The sequence below is a fragment of the Thermobia domestica genome, chromosome 4 (assembly GCF_964235325.1).
Source record: "Thermobia domestica chromosome 4, izTheDome1.hap1.1, whole genome shotgun sequence".
Lineage (NCBI taxonomy): Eukaryota > Metazoa > Arthropoda > Insecta > Zygentoma > Lepismatidae > Thermobia > Thermobia domestica.
The window spans coordinates 310509793-310532686 of NC_137457.1; the positions used below are offsets into that span (position 1 = coordinate 310509793).

General features: G+C 34.9%; 1 protein-coding gene across 2 annotated transcripts in view; it reads left to right on the top strand.

The window, feature by feature from the left end:
- LOC145684304 (uncharacterized) overlaps positions 1 to 22894 on the top strand; it is a 55258-nt gene that overhangs the window by 18442 nt on the left and 13922 nt on the right. Inside the window, exon 2 of one of the 2 annotated variants that reach the window (XM_081756479.1) lies at positions 1742 to 3163. The exons of the other annotated variant lie outside the window; for it this stretch is intronic. Coding sequence (XP_081612605.1) covers positions 1742 to 2396 — 655 coding nt within the window. The 3' untranslated portion in view covers positions 2397 to 3163. Of the gene's footprint in view, positions 1 to 1741; positions 3164 to 22894 lie in introns of those variants that run through there. 2 annotated transcript variants of the gene reach the window in all.

The window sequence follows — 22894 nt, forward strand, 5'->3', positions numbered from 1 at the left end:
ATTCTCTTTATAAAAGTGCAAAACATGAATTACAAATTTTACGTCCGACGATTCTGTCGGCTACGCTAAAGGATACGGTGATGATAAAGAATGAATGAAAATGATAGAATGAAGAAAATGGGAGGAAAGGGGAGAACTCCCAGAAAGCCTACGCTCACGGTGTTTGTCTACTACAAAGCTCACTTGGTGAAAGCTTGGATCGAACCAAGGGCCCATGCTTCAGATTTGATCGCTCTATCACTAAGCCACCGTGGCCTTATAAATATACAATGTTTATTCTCTCTCTCCCGGCGGGAGCTCATGTGGTTCGGATTCCACGTTAATCAGTAAGTCCACGTCTCATATAGCCTCGCTGCTGAAAGGGACGCTAAACTGAAATTCAACTCAACTCCTCTCTCTCTCTCTCTCTCTCTCTCTCTCTCTCTCTATATATATATATATATATATATATATATATATATATATATATATATATATATACATACTTGTATGTTGGAACATATATCAAAAACATGAAAAATTTTCCCTTAAGCGTGCTTTCAAATTGCTATTTAACTCAAAAAATTGTTAATAAGTTGAGTGGATATACAGTTTGTCTCTTTGAGAAACCTGTCTATATGAGACCTGTACGTACTGATTAACATGGATTCAAACTACAAGAGCTCCTGCAGGGAATCGGAACCTGTTCTCATTATAAGAATGTTAACTTCCCGTATATATTTGATGCACTTGGCGAATAAATGTGACTGAGTTTAGAAACGTTACCCTTCAACTTATATTTCTTTCTTCAAGCATTTAAATTGGACATTTATGATTTTAAAATACACGTCTATATATTCAAAGAAAATAAATAAAACAACTTACTATACTCAAGCTCAAACTGCCGCTCTTTATTTCTGGTTGTTGGAAAGCACTAAAAAACACGTTTGACCACAGAGGAATCTTTTACAAAAATCGCTGTGATTTTGCTAATGGAATTGTTCTCGGTTTGTGTAATTTCAATAAAAAATGTTGATTGATTTCGGATATTACAAGTGTCGTTGATATGCGAATTGTATGTTCATCCCAAAATATATGTAATTTTCTCCAATTTAAATTTTACGTATTTGTTAGTTTTCCTAATACCTGTGGAGAGTCATTTTCCCTCAAATTTCCCCCAGCATATTCAAGTAATTATCTAACATACTACACTTTCATAACAATAAAAGCTTTTTGCTTATGATTTTCTTATTTTTCTATATTTGATTTAAAAACTGAAAATAACATTTCATTGCTTTATTAATAAATCCCAAAGAAAGTGTAAATATAAGAAGAAAACCGAGTTTGTAATAAAAATGTGAAATTTACAATATATACGAACTCCTTTTTTTAGCTGACGATGGTACTTTGGAATTAACTTAAGTCTGGTATCGTATATGTACTTATATGTAAAATTTGAGATAGAAAAAGGAAGGGAATTCTGGAAAATAGAATATAGTTTTGTCTCCCATATTTCTACTAGAATTCAGAAAATAGCATATTAGTACCATACTTCATCTTGTGACGAATTACTTATGAGTACCTGGCAGTTCCTCATATTTATGATGCAATTTAAAATCGTATACAATACAAGTATCTACCCATTATTGCTGTATCTTACGTGGAAGCATTTTCCATTTCTTTCTTGCTCCTTATTATCTGCGTTGATTTCTTTTTCTTGTTTACTCAATTCCTCACCGTTTGATAAACATATTCTTTCCAGAAAAGCCAGAGCCGCCATTAAACAAAAAGAAGTTGTCAGTGATGAGAAAACAATTCCAGATGAGAATCCTCATACTTGCAAGAGCACTAAAAAGGTATTACCTTACCAGTGTCAATTTTGTGCAAAGGAATTCACTAGAAAGTCGAATTTGGCAAGACACTCTCAAACACATATGGGTGAAAAATCTAATACGTGCAAGGTCTGTGGAAAGGGTTTTATTAAAAAGTGGGAGCTAGCAAGACACACGATAAGACATACAGGTGAAAAACCTCATAATTGCACGGTCTGTGGAAAGGGATTCAGCGAACGGTCTTATTTGAACATACACATGTTAATACACACTGGTGAAAAACCTTACAAGTGTAGAGACTGTTCAAAGGGATTTACACGGAAATCACGTTTAGCATCACACGTGCGAATACATACAGGTGAAACACCTTACACGTGCAATGTTTGCGGGCAGAAATTTAGGCAGCGTTCATATTTAGCAAGACACGTGTTTATTCACAGTACTGAAAAACCTCACACATGCGGAGATTGTGGTAAAGGTTATATTTTTCAATTTGATTTGGCCAGGCACATGTTGATACATGCAGGTGAATACCCCATGAGTGTGCAGTATGTTCAAAGGGATTCAGAAGGAAATCACAATTAACGTCACACATCTTAATACACACTGGTGACAGACCTTTCACATGCCAAGCATGTAGTAGAGGATTTACTAAAAAAAAATACTTGAACAGGCACATGTTAACACACACAAGTGTAGGGCGTCACACTAGCCAATTGTGTGATAAGAGGTTTACGCAAAAGTATTGCTTGGATACGCACGTGTCAGCACACACAGATGGAATGTCGCACACATGCCAAGTGTGAAAAAAGAGATTTCCTAGAACCTCTCTTTTGGGAAGGCACGTGTTAACACACTCTGAAAAGAATCAATCATGCAAAGTTTGTGGTAGAAGATATGCCAAAAAAAAAACACAATTGGAAATGCATATTTTGTCACACACGTGGAAGGGGAGTTACGAAAAACGTCAGTTTGTTCTAACTGCTTGATACACGCAAATGAAACAGGTCACTTGCAAAAGAGTGCGAAATGAGATGTCTTCCAATTTCATGTTTCGTAATGCGCGTCGTGTATCAAGTGATTCTGTGTCTCTAGCTTGTCATTTATTAAAAATTGAATACTAGTATGTGTATATACAATATTGGTAATATTTCGTTTTAAATTTTGACAAGTGATATGTTGTTTTCAGGCCTAGCTATCAATATTTCATATATTCAAATCTGCATCTTAAAGTTACGCAAGTTAGTCAATTTCATATCACTGAATGAGACGAAAAAAAAAATATTTAATCTGTACATACATCTATACCGGAAGAATGTCAGAGATATAATATACTTACTATAGGTACTAAATACTTGCGAGCTCACTGAAGTCGTCATAACCTGTTCACCACTAAGTCCAAGACATAAATACCAATGACGGTTTCATGTGAAGTAGCTGCACACATTTCACGGGGAATAAATGATATCACATCCATTATAGGTCATTTAGATCGTTAATGTCCAGAAACTTCGTGCTGTAAATACGCACGTTTATCTTCCCCATAACTAGAAATCGCATGGTGTTAAGTCAGGGATCAGAAAAGAACCAACCTAGCTACTAATCTATATAGGAAGACCTGTGTTCTAGAACTTTTCCCTATTCCTCCATGGATAAAACATGCATACGCTCATTTTAACCGTAAAATTAATGGTCGACTAGCCCACTTTAGCCTCCCACATGCCTTTATTATTATATAAACATAAATTTCATTAACTTCTACAGCATTTGAACTATATTTTATGTAATCCGTATACATACTGACTTCTTGTATGTTCACTGTTCTTGCTTTGTTGTCTTCTTCACTGTTTAGAGTAGTTGATAGATGCAATGTATACAATTCATTCTTCAATATTAGTACTCATCAATGCTACATCGTCTGCAAATTGAGTGCCAGGGATTTTTCTTACTTTTTGTTTTCGTTTCAATCTTAATTCTAACCCTCTGTTTGTTTTGAACAATGCTTCTTCCACTTCGTGTATGTATATCAGGAATACAACTGGTGATAGAGGACATCCTTGTTTCAAACCTTTGTTACTGTCTATCCATTTTGATTTTATGTTTCCCATTTCATATCTGTATTTGTTATCCTTATATACTTTATTAAGAAGCATAATTAATTTATTTGATATTCCTAAGTTTTCCATTACTTCCCATAATATCTCTCTCTTCACTGTATCATACGCCTTTTCAATATCAATAAATGCTACTATGAAATCTTTTCTTTCTCTGCATATTTTGATGAGTAGTGTTCTAATGTTGTTTTCTATCTGTTCTGAATCAATTTTGTAACTTACCTAATATTTCGTTTTTCTCTAGCCAGTTCATTAATCTGTCTCTTAGAATAATTGCAAAGAACTTATATACGCAGCTCGTAATAGATTTGCCCTATCATTTTCATGTCATGTTTACCTCTTCCTTTTCCTTTATATATTAACTTAATCTTTGTTTGCTTTCAACTTCGAGGAATGGTTCTTGATTCAAGTATATTACTCATAATATTCTTAAACTTTCCAAAGATTTATTATCTAGGTTTATTAACATTTTATTTGACATCTCATCTGTTCCTGTTGCTTTTCCTTTTAGCTTTTTCTTAGCCTCCTCTATTTCCATATTTTCAATACCATATGTTAATTCCTGACTTTCTCCTTCTGCACTCTTATTACTTATTTTTCCTAATTTATTGGTTTCATTTTCCGTTCTTCATAATTTTGCTTCATTGCCCAATCTGTTAAGTACACCACAATTTTCGTCCTGTCTTTCAGCATTTGTCCCTTTTCATTTCTAAGAATGTTTTCTTTTTTTTTTGTTTTGTTTTTTCTGGCATATCTCCAAGACCTTTTCCCTTCTTCCCTCCCTCCTGAATTATTTTCCTCTGCTATTTCATCATTGAAATTTCTTATTTCTTTCATTTCATCTATGTGTGCATCTTTCTTGCTATTTATATATTTGTTCCATGCTTGAATTAAATCCTCTTTCCCTTTCTCCTTTCTTGAATTACTTTAGTATTAATCTATGGGTTCGGCTTTTTTCTTGTATTAATTTTTATTTCTGTATCTTTGGTCCAATTTTAACTTACTACTTTCTCTATAACCTTTCTTGAATTCCTTCGCATTTGTGACTTCAGCTGCAACACTATTGAGGTTTTTACTAGAGATTCATAGCTTTATTATTTATGTATTCTTTTTCTAACTTCTCTTTATATTTCTTTATATCTTCTTCTTTTTCCAGTCTTTTAATAGTAGGTTTGTTTTGATTTCTTTTATTTATTTTATTATTTATTTTATTTTATTTATTTATTTTTTTTTAGTATTTTCTCCTGTCCTGCTGATCAAATAGCTCCATATTTACTAATCTATGATAACTTCCTTAACTATAAATTCCGTCTTCATCAACATCAAATTCTGAAATAATGTTCCTGCTTTTTTTCACTAACAAGAAAATAATCAATAGCAGTAGCTATCTCTCTTTTCAAGTATGTCTTCTTATCTGATATTTGTCTTATGTTCATTATTTCTAAATTAAAATCCTCTACTAGTGAGTATAAAAGTTGCCCATTTTTCTTTACTTCTCCTTCCGTTTGCATCAAATGCATATTTAAACCTGCTTCTATTATTTAATCTACATTTTCTTTTGATAAACAAATGACGGTTGATGTAGCGATGCTAATTTGCAATCACACAGATGTTTATGCGATGTCATACAGGATCTCTTAATTTTCAACTTTTTAACAAATATATTTGTTTGATGCTGCTATACGGTATAATTAGTTCAATGATTGGTAATAATGCTACTACGATACTCTCGTGAGAGAACTAATTCAACGTTCTATAAAATAATCTGGAAATAATTGTAAAATATTGTATCAAAATATTTCATTTAATTTACAGAACAAGGTAACAAAAACATTTCCATACAAAGTTAATAGGCGTTTTAAAACTATTTGGCATATTTTTGGAACTGGGGGCCAGAATATTTTGCTTCAATTTCGTGCTTTGTTGCTATATTTTCTGTATTCTTGGATGGTTTAGGTAGGATAGGTTAGTTTGGGTTGGGTTAGGTTAGGTTAGGATATCTGAATTTTGAGACCAGAGTTCTTCCCTTATAATTCGTACTTTCTTCCTATATTTTAGGTTTTTGATGGTTTAGGCTAGTTTAGGTTAGATTAGGGTAGGTTAGGTTAGTTTAAGTTAGGTTATGTTAGTAACTACATTTACGTAACATGAACTCATTTTTCCTGTAAACATGGTGATTTTACCTTGTTTTGAACCCCCAGTTCCAAAATTATCCCAAATATTCCTTATATTACGAACAGCGGCGGATAGGCCCAACAGGCTGCCGGAGCGGTGCCCGGTGCGCCCACTCAACTTATCACCTCCCGTTATGCAATACATAAAAGAATATTTTGGACTGAATGGACCAAGCTTTAAATCGTAAAACTCGATGCGGCGTCGTGGAAACAAGGTATAGAGATATCTGAGATATATCATCCTAAGAGATATATCATTTATCCTGATGCCTGCAAAATAATCATATACCTATCTATTTAGTGCCTCCAAATCTGCAAGACTATCAGCTACTGACTGCCAAAAGACTGAATATTGAGTAGAAGTTACCGATCCTACCTCACCTGCTACTTATGCCACTGTCAGAGTGGAAAATGAGCAAGAAGATTCCACTTCGAGTCTTGAAATTAGTGTGCTTCAAACATCAGCTACGATTGTTACTATCAAAGAAGAAAATGAACAGAAAAGCTCTAGTTCTAGCAATGGCGATTTCGAAGTCCCGGGTTCAGACCCTGCTTCGCCAAGTGAACATTCTGGTGGACAAACCTTGTGCGTGGGTCTCCTCGGGGTTCTGCCGTTTCCTCCCACTTTCTTTATTCCACCATTTTATTCATTACTCATCATCACCGTCTCCTCTGGCCTAACCGGCATAAACGTAGGACGTAAAACTCAAAGATTTCATTTTTTCACCAACATAGCTTGGATATCATATTGTTCTACCCAAAATGCGTTTTTTACGGCGTGTGCACAGCTTATTCTGCAGATCGAACAAACACGTTTCTTAGAGATTCTGTACGTCAGAGAGTAAGAGAGCATGAGTCTTCCAACATACATCAGACCATCGTCGATGCTTACTTTCTAACAAACGGGAAAATAGTTTTAAGAAACTACTTCCTCATGGGTAGATAAAACAGCGGCAGTATTAGGTTGAGAAGAACAGTCAGATAATGCATCAAGTTGTCGAAGTGCTGAAACTCATTGGTAAAAGAGAGCTCACTTACAGAGGAAAAGTAAATGAAGCAGCCTATAGACTGGAAGATACAGCTACATATCACGGAAACTCTGGATATTGTTCTTTCGCTGAGCAAATTTTATCTTCCGCTTAAAAGTAATTTATAGAAGGTCATAGAGAAGAGTAAACTGAGTATTGTGCGAGGAAGTACGCAGGATGATGGTCACGTAATTTTCAAAAAACATGGTGAATGTTTCCGATGCTATCAACACACTTATCAAAGAAGATACTTCGAAAGAAGTCTCTCAGCTGGAATGTTTTCTGTTCTATTCGATACTAGTCAACAGGTCAGTGCTCTTTTGTTTTACGGTATGTTGTTAAAACCGTTCTTAAAGAAAGAATTGTTGGCATTGTAAAATGCATATCTAGTATCTTTGCTGTTTACTGTTGGAAATTCTGCAGAAGTTGAACCTTGATATTAAGAAGTGTATTGAAAATTGAACCGAATGCGCAAGTAACATGCAAGGACAATATTCGGATTTTTCAAAACATCTATGATCAGTTACACGTGTCGTGTCAAGCTCATATACTCAATCTTGTTATATGTGATCTGGCAAAAAGCGGTATTGATTCTGTCATTGTTTATTTTGCTAAATGACTGTGCGATATTTATTCGTGTATATTATTTGCGAATGGACATTTGGAAGATCGAATGTCACCAAAGTCGTCTTACAGTTATTGCGCAAACAAGATGGTAGAAAGCATTCTGCTTTGGAGAAAAAATTTGGCCATTTTTCAAACCCAGAAAGTGCTTTGTATATAGAGTTGATCATAACAATGTAACCAATTGCTTCTGCAAATATCAAACCAGAAGCTAAGTATAAAGCAAAAGGATATATAAAAAATGTTCTCAAGTTCAAAACAATTCTGACAGCACAGATGATCCTCAGAATATTTCAGTGACGACCCTTCTATTAAACTATCGCCAAACACAGGGTGCTTGTGTACTGTAGTTGTATTGAATGATCAGACTAGTCTGTCCCAACTGAAAGAACAGAGACCTGATTTTGAATCTGTCAAGAATGCAGAACTGGCCAATTATAAATTTGAAGAATTATAACGTGATTTCTTTATGTCTACTGACCTTTCGACAATTTGCCTTAGGAGGTGGAAAAAAATATTTCCCTATGAGTGTGAAGACGAAACTGTTTTCTGATCCGATGACAAGGAACTGCACTCAAGCACTCAATACAATATTGAATACGGTAGGAACTTCAACCAAGTAAGAGAACTTCCAGCTTCCGATAAACTTACTTACCTTATGAAAATGTTCAGTAAAGAAGTTTCCAAGGATTCTATGAAAATCTTCTCTTCGAATTCCCAAGGTGGTGAGAATTCTTGAAAGTCAGTTTTGACGAACGAGTACCGCCGACAAGAAACGACAGATTGTGCCGATGACACAAGTGATTCAGAATTACAAGAAAACACATTTCTTCTGAAGGAAGGCTAGTGTAAACCGCGTTGCAAAAATTGTCCAATGTGCTTTTTTTTTAAATTTGCAGAGATGTAATTGGTACAGTAATGCTTATCCAGGATTGCTACTAGCATACGAATTTCTACTGACTTTGCCTGTAACTCAGATAACATATGAAAGAAGTTTCTCAAAATTGAAATACATTAAAAATAGGTTAAGTAGTACCATGCCTCACGATTATTTGAAATCATTTATGTTGATGTCTGATAAAAAAGATTTGATAAGGAATGTTTCGAATGAAATGGGGAAAGATCTAGAAGATGGGGAAATCCTAGTATCTGATTCTGACTATAACCAGTAGGTATTGCTTGGGCTGACTCTAAAATCACGTTTTCTTAGTCTGTTGATTAGTAATTCCAAATCCGATAATTGCTGTTTCCAATTTTTGTTCCCTATATGAGGTCATCCGCAAATGCAGTAATATAAGATGTAAACACACTAAAAAATGCGTACTGCTATAGTCAAGCCTCCTGCTGAAGTGGTGTAACCCATAAAGTGGCGTTAAAATTGATAGGATTTCCTGCTATGATTGACGTCAAAGGTCATATTTTTGTGTTTTTACGGTGCAATAATAACTTGAAATAGCTAGACTTTATGTCAATGGTCAAAATGCAAGATTTGCTCTTAAGCACACGTAAAATGTCTTCTGTGGACTGAAATGGTATGCTAAGATATTTTACAAACTTATTAAATCCTGTAAATCAAAGCTAAGCGAAACCCTGAGGTGTTTGATTTGCGCACTATGAAAAGTGGCGATGAAAACGAGCTAGCATTGTTTCTTTAATGATATTAGCTTCTAACAGGTGCTTAATATGCAGATCAACTTGCGGTCTCACAGCCAAAAAAATAGGAGGTGACCTCTGATGAAAAGAAGCTCGTTTATCTAACCTTATTTTATAAGCAACCACGAAAGTATCCTATGTCTGTCGATGAATATGAGAAGATACCTCTGTATTTAAAAAGCAAATTATGTGCAGCCTTTTTCTGTTCATCTGATAGGCCCGGGTTTATGTCAAATAGTTTAATATCAAAAAGTGATTTAGTATTGTTCAGTCTATCCTATGTTTCCTGTTCAAACTTATAAATATTTCGGCATTTTGTTCGTCTAATGTTGATCCCCTTGTATATCGACTTCTTGCAAGTCCTCAACATAAGCGATCGGTGTATTTTTCGCTGACGTTACTGACCTGTTAGTTTGATTAGATATTAAACAGTGTGAAATAGCTTCGTGGTACTTTTGTAGGTAAAGTGTGTAATCCGTATTTATCTAATACATTTTCTAGTGGAGAAACAATGAAATACTCCGTATCCTTTTTCCGATTCCTGATATTAATAGAAAGAAATAAATGTGCCCTAGCTGGGATGGAAGCTTTAAGAGTGGTAAATGCTACAGCTGACGTATGCTCTATTATCTAATAAATCGCACTTGCCGATAGTTGTTCCTGAGCATTAGACTCGATTGGATACGGCAGTGACCGTGGTTTCCTGTATACAGCCAAGGTATTACTTTGTAAGTTAATTTTAGCTTTTAATCGATTCAGAATATCTTCCCCGAATAAAGGTAAGAATTCTCCATGTTCTAAAATTCGGAAGTAAATTTAATTGCTGCAACATAGCGCAAATTTACGATGGAATTCTCCATTCCTCTACGTTTGGTGTTAAAAAGAATTAATTGCGTGTTCGGAGGAATCATGGATTTTGGCCACAGACTCAACGAGCTTCCTGTACCAAATATTACAGTAATTTTCTTCATTAATTATTACATTAATTAGCAACTTATGCTCCTGATTTAATAATTTTATGTTATCTCTCCTGTCAGCCATTGGAGCCACAGTGTAAAGTGATTTCAATGTATGTTTGCTAGGGTCAGTGACTTCTTGTTCATTTACTTCGTGTGTTACGGCCCTCAGAACATGTTCTTGAGAAACATTGTTCTGGGGCCACCTATGCATTTCCCTATTCGTTTTCTCTATAACATGCTAGAAGAATATCCTTGCTTATAACACATACCGCAAACTGTAACTGTTACTGGTTTGGGTGTATTATTATTTTTATGATTATATTTAGAATTGTTTTTCTTCCCATTTCTATGCTGGTTACTGTTACCATTATTTTTCGTAACTTGTAATTATTACGGCCGCCCCGCCCGAACTGAGAGTTACTCATAGCATTCTGAGTTACAAAAAAAGAGAGAATTCGGCCGTGGGATTAGCAAGTTAACTAAATTCTAATGAACTATTGCCGTTCGTAGGATTAGATGCGCAGGGGGTAGGGTGGTGGGTGCGTAGTACTAACTTGGGAGGGAGGGTTTGATGGTAATTGAGTTTGCGAGACACCCTGTAGTTGTGGTGCTGAAGGTACAGGAAATACTGAAGCAGGTTCTTGGTAGTGATGCCAGTTAGATGTCTGATTGCATAACGGATAAGTTGGTTGTTGCTGATGTGTGGGAAAGGACGCGCTAGCGTCTGACGAAGAATTTAAGCTACTGGCTAGTGGAGTTTCGTCACCAAGTGAATAGGTTGCTTGTTGTAATTCTACATAATCACGCTTCTTTATAAGGTCGTGTGCCTTCTCCAAATTATGTAAGTGTGATTGCAATGCCTGCACCGCAGTAAATGATTCCAATGTGATTTTTTTAAAAAAAAAAAAGAAAAGAAAGAAAAAAAAGAAAAAAGAAAAGAAAAATCTTCAAACCTAAATACAAATCATTCATTTCCTGTTCCTCGGTAGCCTGTGGCATAACTTTACAAATAAGTCTTAATTTTATTTAAAAATATGTTCCAACTGGTTTGTTTTCTCCTTGTTGAATCTGTAAAATTTCAAATTCCGTGCTATATCCTTGTAATATTTATCTGCTTAAATCTATTAGTTTGGTCTTTAATTTTTCATAATTCAGTGAGTCCAATTGATTTTGTGCTTTTAATTGCAACACTAAATCAAGGATCACCTCCTAAAAATACATAGGTAATAGTTCCTTCTTTTTATCAGCTAACTAAGAATGCCATAACGTAAAGTGATCAAATGGCATAAAAAAACTATCAGGGTCTTCAGTAACGTGTCCAGGGTATTTAGTAAGGTGGGGGATATTAAAAGAAGGTCGGGAATTCTGTTTGGTGTTTGCACTATCCTCTGAAAAATTGTTTTTCCCTGATCTTGTATAGGGCATACACTAAAATACAGTCACGCCTCAGACACTGAGTTCACAGATTAGAAAACCACATACCTATGAAAAAAGTTCACTTCCGGTTAATAAAAATACCGTCCGGTAGGAGAGTATTCAGATCAAAACTGAGATGGTCAAAGCCTCGACCATGTAAAACTCTATCCCATAAAAGTTGTAGATAGAGCGTTAAATAAAAAGAATGTCCGGAATCGACTCCCACTACCGGGTTTTATTAAAAAATTCCACTATAACAATGTTTTACAAAAATGCTACAAAGTTAATTTCACTAAATTTGTAAGGTTAGATATAGGTAGTCTTTGACCGTGAGGACGCAGACATTATCACCACAAAGCCCATAATCATGCAAGGTGCAGTGGCGATAGGGGTCCCAATGCTACATGGCAAGCAGTAGCTTGGTTAGGTGACCACAAAGCCCCGAAGCAGGCAAAACGATTGACGTTAGGATTACGAACAGAGCCCCAAAGCAGGCTAAATCAGGAGAAAGGAAAAGCCAAGAATTCCGAAGCAGACTAGAGGCCTAGGTTTAGGTTACTCCTAATGTTCCGAAGCAAACAGTAGAAGGGACACCAGAGAACTGGTACAAGTCCGCTGTCGGACATCAAATATATAGGGTCCCCAGACGGCGGTTGCGCTGCTGCTTTGTTGTTGTCATCTGCTTCTTGGCAGGAACCAGAAGTCCGTCGTCTGCAGGTCGTAGTGGATCCACGTCGTGTGTAGAATCCTCTCCTAAAACGATCTGGTGATGTTTATAAAAATAAGCGTGAAGAGTTGTTTGTACACAATATCACATGGGACATTAATATATATATAAATGCAAGCTGCATCACTATATCGAAACCGGAATTTATTGAATTTATTAGAACTTCTGGCATGGGATTTTCTTAGAGAAAAACTGTAGTAGATCTCGGGAAGTTTTTGGCCTTCAATTGAGCGTCCGAAGACGGGTTCTGTCTCCTGCCTTAATATCTATTCAGATTGGAAATACTTCATATTAACAATGCTTTTTCAAGTTTTATAATCTATAAAAGAAAAGAATAAGGCATAGCCAATAATGTTTTTTGACATGGATTTTGTGTCCAAGGAACAGGCTGTATCGTTGATCTTATTACTTTATTGCAACCAGTAGTTACATATTTACTACTCGACATTTGAATATTGAATTAGCATGGTTTAAAAATCTCAGTTTCACATCGTGAAACGATATTCGCTTGTTTAATTTGGATATTGATACTAATAAATCATGTAAATCTTGCTACCAGGTGTATACTTTTAGTCATAGATTAGAAAATTGTAGCGATATAACAGATATTTGCCAGAAATAATGTGAGTCGTTAAGCCAAATATCTTCACCTTTTGTCATTAAGTGCAACCATTTTAATTCTTTATTCTAATTTTAATTGGTTTCGTAGTTCTAAAGCAAATGCTATTTGGTTTGTCATTCAGACAATCATCTATGTTTAACCACGACACATTGTTACTATTCCGACATTACCTTGCGTATCACACACATTCCGCTAACATCCTTACACTTGTTCATAAACGCAAATATTTTTTAACTTATATCTTTTTAGTTGTCCTTCTGTAAAGAAAATGTGTCGGTGATATTTTTTTAAACACTTTGCTATTTCCTTATTTCCATACGTATGCTATACATTGTCCGCTTCTATTTCTGTGCTAACTAGTTTATAAAAGAAGCTAAAAATATTTACTCTGCGGTAAACCGCCTGGCTTTCATGCTCAAGGTCGTTTCGGTTCGATTCCCATTTTTGTCATACTTTTTGGTATGTAATGATATATTGTTAGTGCATGGATTATTGTATCAATTAACTTTTGTCCCGTACAAGGGTCTTTTATTCCTGTGTGTGTCACCAGAGTTTACTGGTTTGTAGTATTTTAGAGCTTAATACCAACGATGTCACATCGTGGGAGAGAATTACTTTGGATGTATAATAATATATGTGAGTGATAACTTTTGCTGTAATCATTTGAATAAATCTAGATATTGGAATATTCCTACCACACAACTACAGTTGTATCTTCTAACGTATAACTTGGTAACATTACTTGCAATCCAGTACGAAGGAGTAAGTGCTTGTTGAGAAGATTCATATGATATAATCTCAACATTCAAGACCACGTTGAGAAAACTATGATTTCCCCACGTATGTTGCTTTCAATCACGCTGGATAACGAAGCATTGCAACAGGTCAAGGACTTCGTATTTTACAGATACGACACTAACAGACAATAAAGAAGACTGACAAATTTTGAAATCAAAATCTATGTTACCACGCGGGAGGTGTACTAAAGAGGGAAGAGGGTGAGGGGTGATACGACACTATCGATATCTTTACAATATTAACACATCACATTTTTACACAAATAATGTAATCGAAATGTTTGAGATAGGAAGTCAGTCGCTTGCTTCTGTAGTACGCATGGACTTCGTAAAATTCTGGTTGAAGAAAAATCTTTATGATTGATTTAGTAGGTCAAAAAGCCGTAAGAGAATATTATATAGCAGGATGTTATTAAAATGTTTGATAGGAATCTAGGATGGCTTGGATTAGTCCAGAACGATATCCAGTAGAAAATTTTATTCCCAAGGCTATGAGCCTTGTAACGTTCCTATTTAGCTAGGAGCTCGTTACTCGCTACGGGTCTCCCACCTGTGAAAACCCGCCACATTTGAGAAACAATATATATTTTCAATTTAAGAATAGTTGCCAGAAATCCTAAGGACCACCGTATGTTCAGCTTAAATATAAATACCATATAACCTTCCTAAAAATTAGAACAATCGCAAATCCATAAATAGGTCAGGGATTTTAATATTTGTTTCGTTAAGTAATAAGTCAGTGATTTAGGAAACTTCTTTATAACAAAATAAATTGACATTACAGATTTCCTTACAAGTCACTAAACTCGCTGCTACTGATTGGACACATTAAATCAAATGCAATTGAAATTAATATGAGTCCCAATAAATCTCAACTTAATCGTGTTCTACGACAACCTAAAAAGATTTGGATAATTGTACCGAGTTTTCAAATATATATACATATATCGAATACAGGAAGTTATAAGTATGGATAACACACAATTTTCTATATCTCATTCAATCAAACCGTTAAGTTTCCATTAGAACATATATGAATTTGATTTAAATTTAAGAAAACTATAATACAACTCACCAGAATATTAAGTAAATAACAGTCCACACTTTAGTATGTCAAAGTGAATTCACTTGTACTATACACACAACTCTAATAGAATAATTTACTAATTCTCGAAAAGTAGAGCTTACTATTTCAAGGTTTTACCGAGTACATTTCCAGCACACATCTGATGAACATAACTCAAGTGCTGGGTGAAGTAACAACAATCGCCACTAGAGGCGCTATATTCAAAATTTGGCAAACGAAACTAGCTTATCGAAGACTCGAAATAGAATGAATTTATATGATATCTTACAACTTTTTTTTTTTTTTTGGTAACTAACAGAGTGACATGTTACAGCCTTCAGGTGTAGTTACTCAAAAATTGAATCAGTTTCGTATATAACCGAATCTCTACTCATGTTTAACCTGGAAGATATATTCTATTTTCTTCCGTGTTTATTAAACATGGTAACATTACACATCGTAAATTATTATCAAAATTTCAAATGAAATATTAACTCTTTTCGGTCGTGCTTCATACTTTCCCATATGCAGATGAAATTATTGGAGATTATCAGTAGAAATTTAGTCAAAATCTATCAACTATCGACCAAGCATTTACCATTCGACAAATAATCGAAAAGAAGTGGGAATACAATATCCCGGTACGCAAATTATTTACTCATTTTAGAAAGTCTTACGACTCGGTTAGAAGAGAACCATTGTACATCATTCTTACAGAATTTGAAAACTAATTAGATTAATTAAGTTATGTTTAATTCAATCCCCAAGTAAAGTTCAGGTAGGAAAGTATTTTCCACTAGGTTTTACGTCGAAAACAGCGTAAATCTAGGACATGTGTTGTCACCATTATTATTCAAATTTGTCCTGGAATGTGCTATAAGGAAAATCAAAGATAGCAATCAGGGCCTAGAGTTGAATGATATTCACCGTGTTATGAGGTATGCTGGTGATGTAAATTTAATAGGGGATGATAGGAGTACCAAAGACATGCAGAGGTCTTATTAAACGCTTGCAGGGACATGAATTTAGAAGTAAATGCAGAGAAAACTAAGTACATGGCAGTTCGTCGGGATCATAGTACGTCAAATTATTGATGCGTTGAAATATCAAATAGTACTTTCAATAATACTTTCAAATATCTAGGATCAATATTAACAGACGAAAAACATGTGCACGAAAAAATTAAATTTTGGGCTAAAAGTAGGAAATTCATTTTATTATGCCGTTTAAAATTTGTTGTCAGGAATTCTGTCGGGGAATTTGAAGTATAAAATATATAAAACTATAATCATGCCTGTTGTTCTGTAAGGTTGCGAAACATAGTATCTTACTCTTCAGGAAGAACGTAGACTAAAAGTATTTGAGAACAAGGTCCTGTGATGAATATTCGGACCCAAGACGAACGGGAATGGGGAATGGCGGAAACTTCATAACGAGGAACTACATAATCTATACAGTTTACCAAAGATTGTTTGGGTCATCAATGCTAGGAGGCTCAGCTGCGTAGGTGGTATAGCCTGGATGGTAGAAAGTAGGAAGCTTTTCAAATCCTTACCTGGAAGACCAATCGGAAAACAATCATTAGGAATATTTAGGTGCATATTGCAGGAAAATATTAAGATAGATCTCGGAGAAATATTAATACAAAGTAGAAACTGATATGGTTGACTAAAGATACAAGTCAGCGGAGAGCTTCTGAGAACGTGGAATTGAACCTCCGGTTTCCATAAGTCATAGAGTTACTTAATTAGTTATATATACAGAAAATATATATGCTTGTATTTTATATTTAAAATGTTATGTAATTCATAATCTGCATTTATATAAAGTGGTTTGAACAATCATATAAAACATTTATACTACTTAAAATCGAGTTGATTTTGAGTTTAACATTCCTTTCAGCACCGAGTCTATACGAGACGGGACCTGCGTGAATAAAATCGAATTATATGACTAAGCCAGTAATCTGTAATACATTTTATTTATTTACACAAATTTTTACTAGCTTTATACTTTATAGTATGAGTATTAGCTGCTATGAAGACAATTATCTAGCCAGTAAACATTGAATTTAATTAGAAAAAACGTATAGTTGTTATAAAAACAAGGTTTTGAAAATTAAGTGTGTGAAGTGAAAATTAAGTGTATTTCAAATTCGAGGTTGGATTGGAAGTAGATTTTGCATAATAGTGTAATTATTTCCCCTGCAAGCTCTGCAATAGTGGACAGTTCAAACAGTCAGCCTCATTATTTTACTTATTTCGCTTCAATGTTCATGGAATTTAGTATAAAATTCGGAACATGCAAAAACTGATCTAGCACTAATGAGAATTTAATGTTAACATTTTGTAAGATTTCATTTAGGAATGGGTAGGAGCAAGTTCGTGCGAGATTTCTTTGAAATTCGACTCTAAATACATATCTTTGATCTCTACTCGAGATCTGGAGTCGAAAAATTTCCTCCAACTCGACTGGAATTCAGGTAGAGTTTCGAGTTAAGTCAAATCCTGTGTGTAGTTTCAAATACTCTGTTGAAGTATCCTACATAAACAATATAATTATCATCTATGATACTACTATTACTACAACTTCTATTATTATTATTATTATTATTATTATTATTATTATTATTATTATTATTATATCATGTATGAACATGAAAAAAAGATTTTTTTAAATTTATAGGGCACCGGACAAACATTCGAAATTGCTGGGTCTGGGTTTAGGATTGACAATGGCTCAACCGGCCCGGCTCACAGCTTATTCACTATCGAGCTGAACTGAGAAGTGAGCCGACCCAATAGTTCATCCAACTGAGGCGGCTCGAGCTGATGGCTGACCGAGTCGAATCAAACCGAGCTGATGGCTTATCCCAACCGAGTTGGCTCGAACCATCGGCTGAATTGAGCCGACTCCATTTCTCGTGCCAACCGAGCCGAAAAGTGCGTATGAATTCGATAGTTAGTTTGCCTCCATCTCTAGCCCTACTCACTACTTGTGGACTTCAATCACCGTAAAGAACACGTTGAGCGTATACGTTTATCGTTTATCACGTGGAACTTTATAATTCCCGTTTTACTACTGCAGAACTCGACTGTGGCTACGCATCACCAATGGTACTGCTCCAGGTTCTGATAACATTTATAGTGCTATGTTATGCCATCTACCTGTGCATGCGTTGGCTTCTTTACTGATTTTATTTAATCATATCTGGGTTGCTGCTTACTTTCCTGTAGCTTCGCGAGAAGCTCGTATCTTTTGGTGATCAAAATCAGATGAAACATCAACTTGCAGTTCCAGCTAATAGCCTATTCCCCTTACTGGTAAATCTTTGGTTTTTATATTTCTTGAAGCAGAATTTCTTCCTCTCAAACTTTCAATGTGGATTCCGTCAATTTCTTTAGACAACCGAGCATCTTGCCCATCTAGAAACCGCTGCTCAAGATGCTTTTCTTTATGGAGAACATTTAATGGCTGTCTTTTTAACGTCGAAAAAAGGTATGACACTACTGGCACTTCGCAATTCTGCAACAGGTTCACTCCTTTGTACTGTGCGGCTGTATCTCATTTTTTTTTAAGAACAGTCTTTAGGCGAGTGATATTTCAGGGTATGCGTTTGGCTTCACTCTCTCTGATCGCCTCATTCAAGAAGATGGCGTCCCTCAGGGAGTGCTCTGAGTGTGACGTTATTCGCTCTGGCCATCAATTATGTCTCATATTCCTACACCTCTTCGTTGCCTTCCTTATGTTTATGACCTTACCATTTATTGTTGCTCCCGTGACCGTGCACGTGTTGGACTGCTCCAACTTACGTTCAATCGTTTATACACCCGGAAAACACAGAACGGGTTTCGTTTCTCTGTTGGGAAAACCAAGTGTGCTCATTTTGGTCGGGTACGTACCTTTCTTTCAGATACTCAGTTTGATTTTCGTCGAACATGCCTTTCGTTTGCTGACAGTGTTCCATTTCTTGGCGTACGATTCGACCGTGAACTAACTTGGTGTGAACATGTGCGTGATGTAATATGTACTTGCTTGCGAGCGATCAACACTTTTGAGTCATTTCTCATCGTTCTTGGGAGCTGAACTTACAGTACTTCTAAGTCTTTACAGTACCCTGATGCGTTCTAAAATGAATTATGGTCACATGCTTAATCGCTTCGCTGGGTAATCTGTTCTTCGTCAGCTGGACAGTCCACCATCTTGATATTCGCTTGTGTATAGGAGCTTTCCGTATTAGCCCTACAGAGGTTATTCAGCCTACGTTTGGACGATTTCGTTCCTCCCCCTCTTGGGCAGAATAGGCTCACCCGACCTGGCTCGTGGCGTCCTGCAGTGTTGTGTAGTGGCTTCCTAGTGTCACGGTATGCGTGTCACGGCACTCCAAAATTATGGAAAAGGTTAAGATCTAAATTTATTCATATCATTAATTGGTTTCAGAAGTAAATACTAAAATGTTTGTTTACTATTTTGAATTGTTGTAATTAGGTTGCAGACATGTTATATCATCGTATTACGCATTGCTGATGCTTGTTGTTTCTTCAAGGAATAGACACGAGTCTGCAGTGTCATAAGAATAACAAAAACAATACGAAATAGATAAATGTAAAACGTTTGCAGAAATTTGTTCGTCTGAGAATTTGATCACGATGTAATTCGGGTGAAACCAATGTTTTACCAATAGCTGAGATATACAGAAAGTCAACAACAATGAATTCCAGGATGTCTGGAAACCTAGTATAAAAACTCATGGTCCTAAAGGATTGGGATCAGACAACGATCAGTCAGATGGAGCAGAAGTGAATCATCATACGTTGAGTATTCACATCGAGAACCACTGATACTTCTAACACAGTTGTTACTTAGCTGTGATTCCAGTCTATGATTAGATCAGGAGATCTACTACTTCCAGTAAACCATTAAAGTGGATTATGGTTTAACAATAGTCAGCTACTACAGACTATTGACAGCGAGACATTCATCTTCCAGAACATCGACATCAGTTCCAGGCATCATCATCCGAAGGTACGTGTATCTCAGCTATGTTCGAGTTATTCGTGGTTAACTTCTTAGATGTTTGAGATATGTGATCTTGCGTTTATACACAGTCTATGATCAGTTACAGTAATACACGATATTTATGGAAATACAAAGATTTCATTCAAAGTTAATTAATGTGGTTTACTTCTGTCATCCTTAACCTACTCATTCTAGATGGTGAGTAGCAGCGATCTTCGACCGTCAATTATCATTTCATCCCCATGCAATCTAGGCACGACGGTGGAAGGTTGTTATGGTAGTGATGCTGATTTTTGTAGCGGTCCTAGTGTAGCTTATGGCGGAGATACTGGTGTTCAATCTCAGTTAAAATAGGCCTCTTGCACGCCAAGTATTGTAAAATAGTAAAATAGGAAAAGAACAATAGCATGCGTTAGGTTGATTATTGTTAAAAGTTAAGGCTGAAAGTGATAGTCATAGTTAGATTAACTCTCACCACCCACCCACACTGATAGTTATAAGAAGTAAAATAGTTTATAACCATGTTGTCTTTGTTAAATAACTACAAAGAACATTATCCGGTTCTTAAGGATAACGGTGAACCGGCGACGATTTTTTCAGACAGTCGGTATTATAGATTGGACCTGGGACTACTTAGAGGTTTTCATGAATATGGTCCGACGTATTCGTCAGAAAAAGAAGAAGTGATTAGGGAGAAAAGAAACTATGGAAGAAACAAAAATGGTATATGGTTACTTTTCAGCGAAAAGACTTTGATGTCAATGAGTTGATAGAACTAGGATACCGTAGGCATTTGATGTCAATAATATCTGGGGTGGTGGAAGTATCGTTAAGCTTAAAGAACGCCACGTTCTTTGGTTTAAAGTTGGATGGCTTATCATATCAGATATGTGGAATTTTTAGAGAGTGTGTCGACCAAACAAGGGTCAACACTTGGCTAGAAAGGTTTAAGAATACATATGATTGCTCGGACGCAATTCAAATTGCGGACGTAGTAGGGACGTTTGCATCGTTAGAAAAGAAATCAAAGATCATTATATCAAGGGAGAACGTACTGTTAGATACAGCAGCGTTTGCAAATTTCTTTTTGGAGAGAAATAAGAGGCGTTATGGCAAATATTAGACATGTAAATAGAGGATAGATAAAGTCATTAGAATGTATATAGTATTAGTATTAGTTATAGTTGTAAGTTTTATATTATGGGATTCGGTTACATATAGACATATAAATAGTTAAGTAAGATTATAGTTAGAGTAATTATAAGTATTTTTAGGAATAGGTTAGTCACTAAGAATTATTATAATAATTATTCAGGGTGTAGGATTTGTAAATTGTTAATATTTTGAGTCAGATTTAAATAAGTAATTTAAAGATGAATTTAAAAGTAAACACTAGAAGTTAAAGTAAATAAATGGAGATGTCTTTACGACATAGTAAAAATACATTATTAAAGTAATAAGGATTTTAAAGTTAATAAATAGGATTAAATAACGAGATAATAAAGGATAAGTGATTATGACTAAGTAGCTATCTGGAAAAAAAAAGAAGAAGAGCATAAAGGCAAGAAAGAATGAAAAAAATGGTTGATGAAATTTAAATGTGTAGTGATTAAGTTTAAATATAGTAAATATATTCAACGTAATTAGGACATTCTTGATAGGGAAACCTAGGTAGGTTAGAAATCACATTTTCGTGACGTTGAACTGGGAGTGCTCCAAACCTCTCACGAAAATTTGTAGGAACACATAAGTCTTCGGCGACATTAAGGCGGTACAGAGAGGAATTAGATACCCACTTGTCGTTTCGCAAAGCAGTGATTTTTTTTAGTGAATCTTACCTATTTAGTTGAGTACTTAGAAAGATCAAAATTTTGAATTTTTTTCATAATTGGATTGTAGGCATAGGAAAAATATAAATGTTAAGGACATAAATGTTAAGGAAAATTAGGAATAGAATATAGGCTTGCTATCTAGCGATTAAGTTAGACTAGTTAAGTTCTAGGATAAGGAAAGGTAGAAAATAGACTTATCACAGGCATTTAAATTAAGGAATGAGAAAATGAGATGGATAGATCGGGAAAGAGAAAAAGAGAAGGAAAATAGATGAAGATAATAGAGATATAGATAGCTAATTAAATAGAAGATACATTAATAGATAATATATCATGAATATGACAAGGCAAGATTTTGATTAATCTTGAAATATTTTTATTATGACTGGAATTGACGCTTATTAATTATTAATTACTATTATGGATATTATATTATTAAATTTATGATTATTATATTACAGTAATGTTAATGAAAAAAAAAGAAGCTAGCTAAATAAAGAAATATATGAGTAAGCAATGAATATATATATACGAGTTGAGAATAGAACTCGAGCTATAGCTATAAGAAATAATGTAAGCTTACTATAAGAGATATTTTTAGGGGAAATAGGACTTTGCTATATGCAGTCAGTGAACAAACCCTTAATAGATACAGAACATTAAGAGACGAGTTAAAGTATCATGTTTATTAAACTGATCGGAGATATCGTTTCAGAGCTTAGGCCATTTGGCAAAATGAATTAATGTATTATTTAGCGCTATTAACATTACATTATTATTAAGATTATTATATTATATTATTAATTATTATTATATTATTGATTAATTATTATTATATTATTGATTAACCCTGACAGAGACGAAAACTTAGATAGTTTTTGGTTTGCAAGGCCAGCAACTAAAGACGTTTAAGTTAAGAACTAGGAATAGACGAATATGGAGTACAATAGATGTACTATTGAGTATCGAAATAACATCTAAAGATATCAATTTTTATTTAATTTATACCCGATTTTGACAGATTTAAAAATAATATTTTTGAGTATGGAGAA